The sequence below is a fragment of the Rhinoderma darwinii genome, chromosome 5 (genome assembly GCF_050947455.1).
Source record: "Rhinoderma darwinii isolate aRhiDar2 chromosome 5, aRhiDar2.hap1, whole genome shotgun sequence".
NCBI lineage: Eukaryota > Metazoa > Chordata > Amphibia > Anura > Rhinodermatidae > Rhinoderma > Rhinoderma darwinii.
In genome coordinates this window covers 184962198-184976732 of record NC_134691.1, presented here as the reverse complement: position 1 = coordinate 184976732, position 14535 = coordinate 184962198, and the positions used below count along the sequence as shown (strand labels likewise).

The following is a 14535-nucleotide window of genomic DNA, read 5'->3' as shown; positions in this document are numbered from 1 at the left end:
ATCTATCTATCTATCTATCTATCTATCTATCTATCTATCTATCTATCTATCTATCTATCTATCTATCCAGTGGCTGATTAGGTAGACCATAGGCCCTGGGCTGTTACCCAAACTTGCCCCCCCTTCCCCACCGCCGCCCTGCCGCGTCGTAACTATTGTTAACATTACCTTTTTGTGCAAGCATTAACAAATGTGTGTTACATTTCTCCTTGTCAATTGGCTGTGTCCCTACATACTCACAGTCTCCATCCATCGTTGACAGTCTCACACTGTGCAGGGACACATCCTCCTGATAAGGGGAATGGTAACACCCATTTGTCTATCAGTCCTGGACTGCACAAAGACTTTTTGTGAAATACAAGGTTTTCCTATAATAAACATGTCAGGAGAGGTTACAGATTCTCTATAAATCCAGTGACTGACAGGTCACGTCCTCTCAGATTCTAGTAGTATCCATACCTCATGAGGACTTCTCCCGGGCCATGACCCATTTCTGCAGAATTTGCCACTCAGATGTCTTCGGCTCCTCACTTTGACAACATTTCCACACCTATAAATGAAAATAAAATTCTCATGGTGCCACACACTGTGCCCATAAATATAATAGCACCATACACTGCGCCCCTAAATAAAAATAGTACCAAACACTGTGCCCCTGAATATAATTGTGTCAAACACTGTAAAGTAAAGCACCACATACACATTGCTCCCTGTAGATAGCGCCACACACGGCCCCCTCTAGATAGCGCCACACATAGCCCCTGTAGATAGCGCCATCCACAGCCCTTATAGATAGCATCACACACACCCCTGTAGATGGCATCACACACAGCCCCCTAGAGATAGTGCCACACAGCCCCCCTGTAGATAGTGCCACACCTCCCCTGTATATAGTGCCCCACACCCACCTGTAGATAGCATCACACAAACCCCCTGGAGATTATGCCATACAGCCCCCCTGTAAATAGAGCCACATATCCCCCTATAGATTGCGCCACACGTCCCCCTGTAGATAGCGCCGCACATGTCCCTGTAGATAGTGCCACACACCCCTGTAAATAGTGTCACACCCCCTATAGATAGCACCACACAGCCCCCTGTAGATTGCGCCATCCCCCTGTAGATAGCATCACCCCCTTTGAATATAGTGCCAAACAGCCCCTCCCGTAGATAGCGCCACATAGCCCCCCCTGTATATAATGCCACACACCACCACTTTAGATAGCACCACTCCCTTGTAGATAGCTCCACTCAGACCTCTGTAGATAGCGCCACACAGCCCCCCTATAGAAAGTGCCACACAGCCCTCCCTGTAGAAAGGGCCACGCAGCCCCCTGTAGAATGTGCCACCCCCTGTAGATACGCCACACAGTTCCCTGTAGAATACGCCACCCCCTGTATTTAGTTCCACACTTTCCTGTCCACGTTCCAGCGCCGTCCTCTTCTCCGACGATGCAGGCCTGGTCTCTTCTGACCAGGTCAGATTCCGGGGGAACGACACAAGCAGCGCCATAACGTCATTTTGCCGCCTGCATGAACAAAAAAGGCTGAATGGTGGGGAAGGAAACCGACGGTTCCCTTGCCTTGCCAGCAATATCAATTGTAGTCCATGGGCCTTTCGTTTTGTCGCGGTTAGTTTTGTAACGGACCTATCGGGATCAGCCACTCATCTATCTATCTATCTATCTATCTATCTATCTATCTATCTATCTATCTATCTATCTATCTATCTATCTATCTATCTATCTATCTTTCTGTTTATAATCTTAAAGTATGATCTTAGAAAAAAAGTAACACCTATTTATGGCATCACAAATGTAATCTACCAGAGTAATTCCAGTAACCCAATAGCACCTAATAAATGGAGTTTACATATATTGGAGAAGTCTCTGGAGTTTTGTTGTTGAAACTGTTGAAAAATGTAAGTACTTGGTAGCTAGTGAGAGGAACTTTTAGAAGGGTTTACTTTATGCTTTATTTCTGGACTTAAAGAATTAATTCTACCACGTAATGTTCCAATATTGGTTATATAGTGGTGTAAATGTATGTTTGTTAACCAGAGATAATAAAAAAGAAACACATAGAAGAAGTAAAATTCATCAGAAATTTGTAAAAATTCTGTATTTGTGACAGAACCTCTTGTGGTCAAACGCATATAAAGATATCAGTGGGCCGTATACTAAGTTCAGAATGGGTTCAGTCACCTGCCATTTAAAAAGCATCTAATTTGTCCTGGTTTCCCCACCATCACTCTATAGGTGTGAAGAAGAATCAGGAAGGTAATATTGAAAGAAAAATTTAATATTCTCTTTCCATCTGAGAACTTCTTTATCCATTACTCTCATGAGTATTACAGTCCCATAAGATATAAGAAAATGGATTGCAGAAAAACCTAGTCCTGAAAGAGGTGGCGGTCTTCTGGAGAGGTTTATCTATCTATCTATCTATCTATCTATCTATCTATCTATCTATCTATCTATCTATCTATGTATATTCACTCAATAAAGTCTGATTTCGTTTTCAAGTTTTCCTAAAAACCGGAACGCTCCATAGAAAATGACTACTTTTAAACAGAGAGTTTTGGTACTGTAGCTGAGCTGATGGATCATGATAATAACATCTGCTGTATCATATGGCTATAGAGATATAAAAGGCTTTAAGTGCAGGTCTTTCAAACATCAAGTGTACTTTTCTTAAAGTGATAATACTAATGCTGCTTTATTGATACAATGAGATTACAGATGTTCATAGAAGGTATTGTTAAATCTCTAATAATCATTTCCAGTTCTTTTAACTCTAAATACCGTTATCCTGCACTTTAAAAAGACTCCATTCTACATCCTTAGCAGTTTTCAGTTAAACTTCTCGCTGTGAATAAATTGCCTATTGTGTGCTCCACGTAAGTAAGAGTGAGACAGACGTCAGCATATGATGCACATTATTTGAACCAATGTATTTTTAACATTCTTTTGAACGTTGAACTCCTTTCATCTCTTCTGTAAGCAGGAGCATCTACCCACACACCGAACTGGGACACAGATGGGAGTCTGTTTAAATAGGTGAAAAAATGTAGTCACTCAGGTTCTGATTCTTTCCCAAGTAATAGGTTAGAAGCGGTGCACGTTTTCTAGAGCACTGCCATTTTCATATGCTCCAGTGTAGTCTAAAGTAGACTACTACTGTTAATAAAATATTGTTAGTATCTAGTGATAGACTCTTCAAAAAAGTTATTATGCTATTTTAAAATTCCTAGATGTCCGCTATGAAAACGCGTTCACACATAGCAAATGTATACATTGGCTCTCCAAGTCATCCAAGTATATTGAGGTCTATTTATCAATATGTGATCGGTGGAGATCCTGGGCATCAGGTAAGGAGTTTCTGTGCCCCAGAGACCACCGTGGACCCATCAATGTTTATCCAGCCAAACTTGTGAATTGCACCCGCTAAATATTCCCTGCCCTCCCTGGACTGCCTGGAGGTGGAGAATTAGTTACTCCATGTATGGAGCCAGTAATAATTTTTTCTCTTCCATAAGGATACTTGACAAATATTACAGTCATTGTATTGCCTAATGGATGGCAGAGAGGGATGTGTAGAATTCCTCAATGTGTTGACTGCTATAATTTTTTTATCTAGCGCTCCATTTCTATTTTTATAAATAGGTCACAATGAGACAGATATTTAGGAAACTTTGGGGAAATATATAAAAAGATTTACGCCAGTTTTAAAAAAAGTCGCACATTTTGGCGCAAGCCATAGTTGCGCTAAAATTTTTGACTTTTTACGTTTCTAAAATAGCAGGATCTATCCAAAGTTGGCCGGGCTTCCTCCAGAATGACATATTTATCATAATTTCCACCAGAAATTAGCGTAAATTATGGCGCAAATCTACACCTGCTCATAGCATAGATTTGTATTGCTGTCACATGGACATCCAAAGGTGTGCACCTTTTAATATATTTTGCGCATTTTCCACCAAAGTAAATTAGTTTAAGACTGGCTTTTAAAATGCCAGTCTTAATATATTCCCCCCATTGATCCTACAATAATTACAAGTAATGAATTAATACTGATTTATTCAGTATTATTTATGCGGCCTCCACATATTTACAGAGCTAACCTTTTCACATGGCTTATATTTAAGATAAGAGGGGTTTCCGGCAAGGTTGATTAATGTGAAATTTCTGGCTCTGTGTCAGTCTAACTTCCAGGAACAGCCTTAAATTACTGCATTACTGAGATGTTCAATCCGGAACTAAGGAGACAAAGGCAGGCAATGGGATACCATTATTGAAACCCCTGTAGAATTGATCGAGATGATGGAGAAAGCTGTCGTATTATATACATACATTTGAGCTGAATACATTTTGCAGGCAATCAATGCAATGTGAAATTGAGCATTTCGGCTTCTTCGTTTCATTGAAGGTGCCAGGAGCTCTGAAACAGTTAAACAACTGCTTCATATCACTACGTCAAGGTATGAAAGCATTAGGGCTATGCTTAATCTACAATGACATTTCCCCTCAACAAACATTTTATTCCCACGACTGCCGCATTTTACTTATTAATACTTTATAATCTCCGTGATCAAGCCTCTTTCCATGACCGTCATATGACGTCAAATTCTGCACTGACAGATTCTTGATTTTGGAATGCGTTATATTAAATGCCGGAAGGAAGATCTGCACCATCTAATGTTCTGATAATAGTTCTTCTCTAAAGTAAATGATAAAAAAAGATACCTAAGCATCTTCAGGAATGATCGTTCGTGGCTTTCAATTGACTTTTTTCCTGCAGCCGTGTGGAAGCTTTTGCTAGTGTTCTTCTAAGTTAGGTCTTACCAAGCATGTCTATGGTACTAATGGGTCCTGCAAATCTATTATTCATTGCCAAAGCATCTATTATAAACTCGGAGCAAAAATGTCTCTTGTGTTTTTAGTTTCTTGCTCTACTTTGAAATGGTAAAATGCTGTTTAAAGGAACAGGATGTGGGGAGTTCATATACAACACCTTTCACTTAGAAGAAATAAAAAGCTTAGAATCAAGGTGATATTTATTTATACCTAATTATTACGTCTGAAGCCTATTCTATAATATAGGTATGTGTATAGGTAGAGGGTGCAGTCACAAGCGGAAGATTTTGTTGCAGAAATTAAAACGACTGAAAATCAGTGCCGTTCATCTGAATGGAAGTTGCAGAAACAACCCTATTCAGATGAATGGAACTGATTTGCAGTCGCAAAAATTGCTGCAACAAAATTTGCCGCATGTAAATCCACCTTTAGGCCATATTCACACAGTGCAGGTTTGATGCAGATTTTGCATGCATTTTTTAAGCCAAAACCAGAATAGGGCCCAGGAGAGGAGACACTTTAAAAGCTATGTACACTTTTTAATGGACTTTTTTTTTATTAAATCAATGTTTTTTGTTTTTTTAAGCACTTTGCAAATTGACTTACTTTTTACGATACAGCTTCTATCTATCCTATATAGAACTCTCTCAGCCAATTCTGTTAGTTAAGCTGAACTGACGGATTGAGTGAGAGTGGGTCCTGTGTGCCCCTGACTTAGGCCATGTTCAGATGTGGCGGAATTTTTCCTCTGCAAATGTTGGTGCAGATTCAGGGCAATTACGCAACGAATCTGCACCAACATTTGCATATTTGACAGGTAATTCAGACGTTGCGGATATCACAGCGGACTTGCCACAGATTTCAGTTTTTGCATTGCAAAGGCTGAAATCTGCAGTGAAATTCCGCTTCTTTTCCACAACATAATGAGCATGCTGCGGAGGGGAAATCTGAACCGCAGCCTAAATTACGCATTGTTATTTTCCGCAACGTCTGAACTAAGTTTCCTAAAAATCTATAGAAACAAATGTAAAAACCGGCTGCTGCGGACTGTCCACAGCGGAATTCAACAGCAATTCCGCCACGTCTGAATGTGCCCTTAGATTTGTTTGACATTAGCTGGATTCTGTGTGGCAGAAACAAACAGGACCCGCTCTCAGCCAAGCCGTTGGTAAAGCTGAACTGACAGAATTGGCTGAGAGAAAATGATACAGTTTCTATGTATACAGGATATATAGAAGTTGTATCGTAAAAAGTGAATTTTTTAAAATAAACGTGAATTAGAAAAGTGCTTAACAACACAAAAAAAATTGATTTAATAATAAAATCGATTCAAAGGTGTACATAGCCTTTAAGCACTTTCTTTATACATTTCTTTTGTTTAGGTACTGCATCAAATCTGCACTGTATGAACAAGGACTTAGAATAAAAGTAAAAACCTAAGGTCAGATTTATAAAGGGACTACTGCTAGGCTTTTGCCCGCATAGGTATTTATGTATTTAAATAGCCTCAGATGTGTTGGACAATATCTTTACATAATCTTTTCATTTAACAATAGCAGGGATAGGTCAACCCACTTGTATTGTAAAATAAAGGACTTTGACTAGCAGAATAGGAAGTTTATTCATACATTTTATTCCTATTATTGGAATGTAATTTAAATGTATCTCTGTTGTCCTTCCTTATGTATGTCAACATGGCTTTAGATTTATACGGTTTCATGCCAGGTCCGCTTACCCCTATGTATTATTATTATTATTATTATTATTATTATTATTATTGTGATAATTCAGCACTTACAAATACTGTTAATTTATAAATTGCTGTACAGTTAAAGAATAACCATTAAAAGTTGAAGCCTAAACCCATGTGCCAATCAGTCCATACAAGTAACATGCTAAAACATGGAATACTCATTGTTGTCCATTTTAAGGGACAATCTGGCCAAAATCGATATAATGTGTTATGCCTAGTGCAGAACATGAGGGGGCAGTTCATGACACAAGGCTTCAAGGAACACCCGAGAAGAAATCCATGTATCATGCTCTACGCTAGGCATAACACAGTGTGTAAGTTTTAAATAATTCAATAATACCGGAACTGTAATATAGTAATGCTAAATTATTGCTTTGGGTGACACTCCTCTCCTCGTCTTCATCATTTTTGAGCTAGTCCTCAAATGTGTGAAATATAGATGTAAAATATTTTACTAGGTGTTAGGAACTAATAGACTATTTAGCAATAATGTTTTTTAGGAATACTATTAAACTATTATTTAAATGATTCTAATTGATTTTATTATATTCTTCGGTTTTTAGTGGGAGGAGCCTTGTGACTAGATAAGGGAGGATATAACATCGCTCCAAGTTCCCCATATGAAGTTAGAACAGCGAAACTAGTTGGGTGCAATAGAGTGATGTGATTTTACTATAGATGCAATTGAGATATGCTGTTTTAACTTGTTGTTTGATGCAAGTGCAATAAAATGTAGTTTTTTTTCACTGAAGCCGGAGATATTGTGCACGTTTTGGTTCCTTTTTTTCTGCTCCAGGCACCAGAGGAAAATAGCTTTTCTCCATACAGCCTGGAATGAAAACCTGATGTGTAGAAAGGCAAAGTCTGATCTTGATAGAAGCTTGAACACAAGGGCTTTCTGTATTTTTCACAAATGTGCCTGGATGTTTGCTGCTTAATATATATATTGGTCTGCGGACAGCCCCTTAATGACACTCTGTGGTCGTCCGTGTTGTAATCACGGACCGTGCACACGGCTACGGCCATGTGCATGGGGCCTAAATGAAGTATTTGTACTTGGCCTTATATTTTCTTTTCTTTTATACGTATACCAAGTATTGGATATTTCCATCTAATAAATAGTAATAGTAAAATGAACTCTCAGATGTATATACGAAATTGTGACCATGCTAAATTGTGTCATGTATGGGCATATTATTTGCTGACCGTACTTACATGTATAGTGGTTATGATCACTAGTTTCAATCTGGCCTCCTTTGTTAATTTGTGTGTATATATGTATTATGGCTCTATATGAAATATGACCTATTTTTATGACTTCTTCCTATTTGTGGCCGCAAGTATTAATTACCCTGTGGGTTCGATACATGATTGCTGGTCATTGTGGTTCGACTTGGCACACGGGAGTGTGATACTGTCGCTCTACTAACCTTGGTGTAGGTTTTCATGGAGCAAATAACTGTGACCCTGATCCCTCCCCTTTCGTGTGAATCCTTTATCCGCTGTTTAATATACCTTATTACTGGCATCTATTACATAGAATTTCTATTACATTTTTATGAATGGATTTATTTGCTGCACTTCGTTTTTGTTGCTGCTTCCCTCTCATACATATACATTTGTATATATAGGTTTTTTACCATTTCTTGATACTGATCCTGGACATCTTCGGACATATATATGTCCTGAATATTTATAAATTCTGTCGTTCCGTGGTTCGATGTATTTTGTCTATATGTATTTGTGAAATTTTGCTTGATAAGCTATTTACAATAATATTGATTGTTACCTGTCACTTGGCAAAGTGTTCCGGAACTTCTTTCCGGTTCTCGCTAGTTGAATGTGTGCATAATGGCGTTAGGAGTTTGTTGATTACCTGTAACCAGGCAACTTACTATAGACGTCACTTCCTGGTGCTGTCAGCCTGACGCATGCGCACCTGCTAGCAATAAATGCCTGATAGGGAGGACTTGAGTCAAACACATACGAGCACTTTGCATAAATTAAATATCAGTCTTTTGATTGGTCAGTGGTCTGACAGCCGTAACTTGATACACATCTTGTTGAATATTTGATTAAATTGTAATTAGGTCTATATTAAGTTGTTCTAATATATAGATGTTTTTAGAAGTTTTTAATATGTCACTTGTCACTTTCTGTATCAATGTTTTATTTTTTGATACCGTAACTTTTGTTTTACACGTAACTAAATGCTGTTTGTATTTTTGATACTATTCTAATGAGCTTGATTGCTTGTATTTGATGCACACTATATAAACCATGACTATTGTACACACCATTATGCTTGAAAAAAGTCCTAATGTTGGACTGAAACGTTGCACCGCTGTATGTTGGCTTGAATAAATCACAGTTTTTTTCATTCATCCTGTTGGAGTGCTGCAAGATTTATTTCTCCTGTATACCAAGTATTGGATATTTTCATCTAATAAATAGTAATAGTAAAAGGAACTCTCAGATGTATATACGAAATTGTGACCATGCTAAATTGTCATGTATGGGCATATTATTTGCTGACCGTACTTACATGTATAGTGGTTATGATCACTAGTTTCAATCTGGCCTCCTTTGTTAATTTGTGTGTATATATGAATTATGGCTCTATATGAAATATGACCTATTTTTATGACTTCTTCCTATTTGTGGCCGCAAGTATTAATTACCCTGAACTGTGTGCATGCAGGGTATGTTCACAGAGAGTTTTTTGCAGGCAGAAAAATCGGCCTCAAATTTCCTTCAGTAATTTTGAGGCAGTTTTTGCCCTTCCTGCACTCTCTTTGCAGCGTTTTTAGCTCCGTTTTTTGTCCGCGACCATTGAGCGCTGCGGGCAAAAAAACTCTGCGAAAACCGCTTTCTCTGCCTCCCATTGATGTCAATGGGAGGTCAGCAACGGAAATACCTGAAGAAAGAGCATGTTCCTTTTTTCTCCCGCTCACGGGGAAAAAAACGCCTCCGCCTCTCATTGAAATTAATAAGAGGTGATTTCGGCCATTTTTTGGCGCGGTTTCCATGTCAAAAACAGCGCCACAAAACTCTGTGTGAACTAGGCAATATCGAACCTTCATAGGGTGTTTTGGGCGGCTGCCCGGGCCCGAGGCTCCTGGGGGGGGGGCCCATGGCTCCCAAAGTACAATGTCGTTTTGTCGCGGCACGAAAACCGCGACGAAACGGCATAGTATATGTCCTGCAAAAGGACCTTTAGACATAAGGTCACATGACCTCAGTTCTGCAGCTCTTACTACTGTTTAGAGACCTGCTGGTCACATGACCGCAGCAGCAGCAAGACTCTACAGAGAAGACTGAGGTGAGCTGCTATGCAAGTATAAGGGGATGGATTTGTTTAAGGGGTCTGTATTTAGGGGGTCTGGTGTGGGGACTGTATTTAAGGGGTCTGGTTTAGGGACTGTATTTAGGGGGTCTGGTATGTATTTAGGAAGTTTGGTGTCTGTATTAGTTTAAGGGGTCTGGGGTCTGTATTTAGGGGGTCTGTATTAGTTTATGGGGTCTATTTAGGGAGCATCTTTTAGCGTCTGTATTAGTTTAGGGGTCTGTATTTAGGGGTCTGGTCTCTGTATTAGATTAGGGGGTTTGGTCTGGGGTCTGTATTACTTAAGGGAGTCAGGTCTGGGGTCATTATTAGGGTAGGGGGTCAGGTCTGGGGTCTGTATTTGGGGGGTCTGTCTTTAGTGGTCTGGGGTTTGTATTTAGGGGTCTATATTTAGAGGTCTGGGGTCTGTATTAGTTTATGCAGTCTGTATTTAGGGGACCTGGTCTAAGGTCTGTATTAGTTTAGGGGTCTTTATTTAGGGCTCTGCATTAGTTAAGGGGGTTTGGTCTGGGGTCTGTATTTATGGGTCCTGTCTGAGGTTTGTATTTATTTAGGGTGCTTGTTCTGGGGTCTGTATTTGTTTAGGGGGGTCTGGTCTGGGGACTGCAATAGTTTAGTGGGTCTGTATGTATTCTATGATCTAGTCTGGGACCCAAATGTATTAGTCTGAGTAAAAGGGGTTGTCCGGGCACATCGATAGGTCATCATTATAAAAAACGGTCTGTGCCCGGACAACCCCTTTAATGTATGGTTCTGGGCCTTGGTGTCTAAATTTGTGTGTTTCTATAGAGGCTGGAAATGGCTGCAGAAGTGATGGGCAAAGATGTTTCATCAGGAGAAGTCACCATAACGGTCTGTGTCAGATGGTGAAGAGAAGAAAAGAGAACGACTCCCATCAGAGAAGACATCACTTGTGAGTCACTGGATCTATAGAGCATCTGTCACCTCTCCTGACATGTCTGTTGTAGGAAATCCTTGTATTCTACATATCTTTGTGTACCCAGGACTAATAGACAAATGTGTGATACCATTCCCATTGTCAAGAGGAAGTGTGATACTGTCAGCGATGGCTGGAGACTGTCAGTATGTAGGGACACAGCCCTTTGACAAGGGGAATCGTAACACCTATTTGTCAATGCTCGCAGAACAAGGTGGTGCTCACTATAGACACGGCAGAGCGGCGGTGGGGAAGGGGGGCCCAAGTTTGGGGAACAGCCCAGTGCCTATGGTCTACTTAATCCGCCACTGGAACTAGGCCTTAGACTCCCATTCCTATTCTATGTTCAAACAACAGAATTCTGGCATGTCCCTTGACTGCGTAATGACTTCAATACGCTGGTGATGCCACACGTCACGGGATGCAGCAATCCGAAGTATGAAGGTGGTCATCTGTGCGGGCCATGACGCCTCTAATATTCAGGTGACCGTTTTGATACGTGGACACTTTTGACTGTCTGATTGTGGTTTAAAGGGTGTTACTTGCTGAAATGACGCCACCCCCAGACAAAGGCTGTGCTGAAACGCGCATTGAGGTTGGTGCCATCCAGGTTTGAAACGATCATCGGTGTGTATTGAGGAGCTCCATACATGGTATAGTAATTAGTTGCTGGGGTTGTTCCAAGTAAAGACATTAGTGTCACACATTGCTACACTGCTACATCTATATGGATTGAATTTACTATACTATGGGATATCATGACTTGTATGTTTGTTTGCCCTCTTGCGTATGTATGAATACTTTGTTCACTTCCTTGTTTGCTGGTTGCACTATGCACTTTATTTAGCATCCCCATTCACAGATTGATGGGTTTATTAACATCCCATTTGTTTCATCCCAGTGATGCCGCCTTGTCCATTGTGTGACTCATTTTTATATCTTATATGTAACGAAACATAACTTTTGATCATTTTTGTTTTAATAATGACAGTCTTTGATCTCAGGTTATTCTTTGTAGGTAGAGATTATTAATTTTGTAGTATATCTTTAAAGTAGTCAGAGCTTAGTTTTTCTAGTACAGAGCTTCATATCCACTGCATACATATAAATTATAAAATTATGGCTTCCTCCAGTCACCACTTTATACAGCATTAACATATTTTGCAGCTCTGTACAGAGATTGTCATCACTCACATTGTAGTTCACAATCTAAATTCCAAACTAACATAGTATGTTTTTTGGGGTGTCGGAGGAAACTGTGGTACTTGGAGAAAACCCACACAAACTGAAGGAGAACATACAAAATCAAGGACCCCAGAGCTGCAAGGCAACATTGCTTACCACTGAGCCACGGTGCCTTCCTAACAGTATACAATAAGCTCCTAAGCTCCCCCTATAGGTGGCTTCAGGCATTCTGAATGTTTTCAGTTTAAAAAGTAACTAAATGATCAACAAACTTCTGACATGTCATAGTGACGTCAGAAGTTTTGATTGGTCGGGGTCTGAGCACTGAGACCCCCGCCAATCGCTAAAATGAAGCGACAGAAGGGCTCGTGTGAGTGCTGTGTCACTTAGTTTCTGTTCGGCTGTTTCCGGAAAGCCAATGTAGCAGTGTACAGGCTCATAGACTTTCTATTGAGTCCGTACACCGCTACATCGATTTCCGGAAAAAGCCAAACAGACACGAAACGTCTCATCGCTGCCGCTTCGTTTTAGTGATTTGTGGGGGTCTTAGTGCTTAGACCCCCACCAATCAAAACTTCTGACATGTCACTATGACATGTCAGAAGTTTATTGAACATTTAGTTACCCAATAACCTATGGCTATTTTAAAGATTCATAGCTCTTTATTAGAAAAAAAAGGTCCAGCTGCCATGAAGATATATTAAGCACAGAACCACTACATTTTTGACCTATTTAGAACAACAAAACTGGTGTTTAAGAGAAGACATTCACTTTCAGCTTACATTCTAATTGTGTACTTTAATGTCAATGTTCTTCCAGAAGTATAATGAATAAAATTAACATCTTACCTCAAGGTTGTATTCTTCAACTGTCCTTTTTAAGGGATCAACTATTTGCCAACAAATCAAAATACATAGATCAATCAAAAGCATTCCACCAACTATTATCAGGAGCTTCTGATCCTTTATGATCTGAAAGAAATAAGTTATTTTAAGTAAATGCTTATCTTATATAACAGATGATTCTATCAGTGAGAGCTATACGGAGGAATACATGAGGAAAATTGCTGTTCTCTCAAAAGAAAAATAACCTGTTTTTTGGCCAGTTTATTTATTATTACTATTATATATATATATATATATATATATATATATATATATATATATATATATATATAAAAATAAATATAATTTATTTGTATCCAATAACCCCTATTCAGAACTAGCCATCCCTGTGCAATCAAGGAGAATGAAAAAAATATATATATAAATAAAACAAATAAATAGTTATTTGAAGTTTAATGGATTACCATCGGTCTGCTCTCTGGAGAGCGGTAAGAACCAAGGGTTCCAACAATAGGAGAGCCATTTTAAATTGTTGATAAATACCACTTTCTTTATCTATCATATGATTCAACCATTTTTTCCAAGCCGTAAAGTAGGGAATTTATTTCTTATTATTTTGGCCACGAATAGTGCTCTTATTATAGAAAAAGGGATTTCAGTTTGATACAATGCACAAAACTTATTGGTCATCTCCTTCCAATACTGAAGAATCTTTGGGCATTTCCAAAATAAATGTATAAGATCCACAGAATTTAGGGCAGTTATCTGACTCCCTTCTTTCAATCCTAAGCAGAAATTGTGGATTGTAGTAAAACCTATGAACTGTAAACCAAATATTTCAAGTTGCATTTAAAGTTATATTGGAGATAGTAAGAAAAATTCTGTCCCAACTATCTTGCGAGAGTTCACCTAAGTCTCTATGCCACTTCTCGCAACAACTAAATACATTCCTATCACAGTATATTTCCCTTAACTAAGTATAAAGTCTAGCTCTAATTTTCTTTTTTACATGTGTATCAATGAAATATTCCAAAATACATAATTTTTCTAAGCTAAATCTAGAGATAATTTCTTGTGCTGCCAAACTGAGTCTTAATTGAACATTTCTAAACATAGAAGCTCTAGGTAAACAATGTTTCATTTTTAGATCTTGAAATAATTTTGTGTCACTGGAGTCAATAACTTGGTCCAGTCTGTGCATATTTATCCCAGAATACAATACCAATTTATGTGTTAAAGTGCCATAAATGTCTTACTCCAGAGTGATATACACCCTAATCCCACATATACCCTTATACTCATGTTCCGTTTCTTAGCAGAAGTCAAAGATCAGAAATTTCCCAAATATTGATATGATCCTTAATATTAAGATGATCTCATCATTACCATTATGAATTAGACCAAGTTATGTAGTAATGATGTATGATAGTCTATCCCTTTACAATTTTGAACATTCCTAATACTTAACAGTAGAGATTAGCGAATTAATTCTAAGCGAATCTAATTCGGTCAGAATTTCCCAAAAGTTGCGGATTCAGCCTTCTGCCATTTTACAGATTAGAAAAAGGTAGAGGGAAATAGAAGAGATTAAAAAAAATACCATACTCCGCTGA

At 38.8% G+C, this 14535-nt stretch overlaps 1 protein-coding gene across 1 annotated transcript in view; it reads right to left on the bottom strand.

Annotated features, from left to right (window-relative positions):
* The window catches only part of GABBR2 (gamma-aminobutyric acid type B receptor subunit 2), a 656884-nt gene that overhangs the window by 140415 nt on the left and 501934 nt on the right, over positions 1–14535 (bottom strand). Inside the window, exon 13 of the mRNA XM_075826778.1 lies at positions 12926–13048. Coding sequence (XP_075682893.1) covers positions 12926–13048 — 123 coding nt within the window. The remainder of the gene's footprint in view (positions 1–12925; positions 13049–14535) is intronic.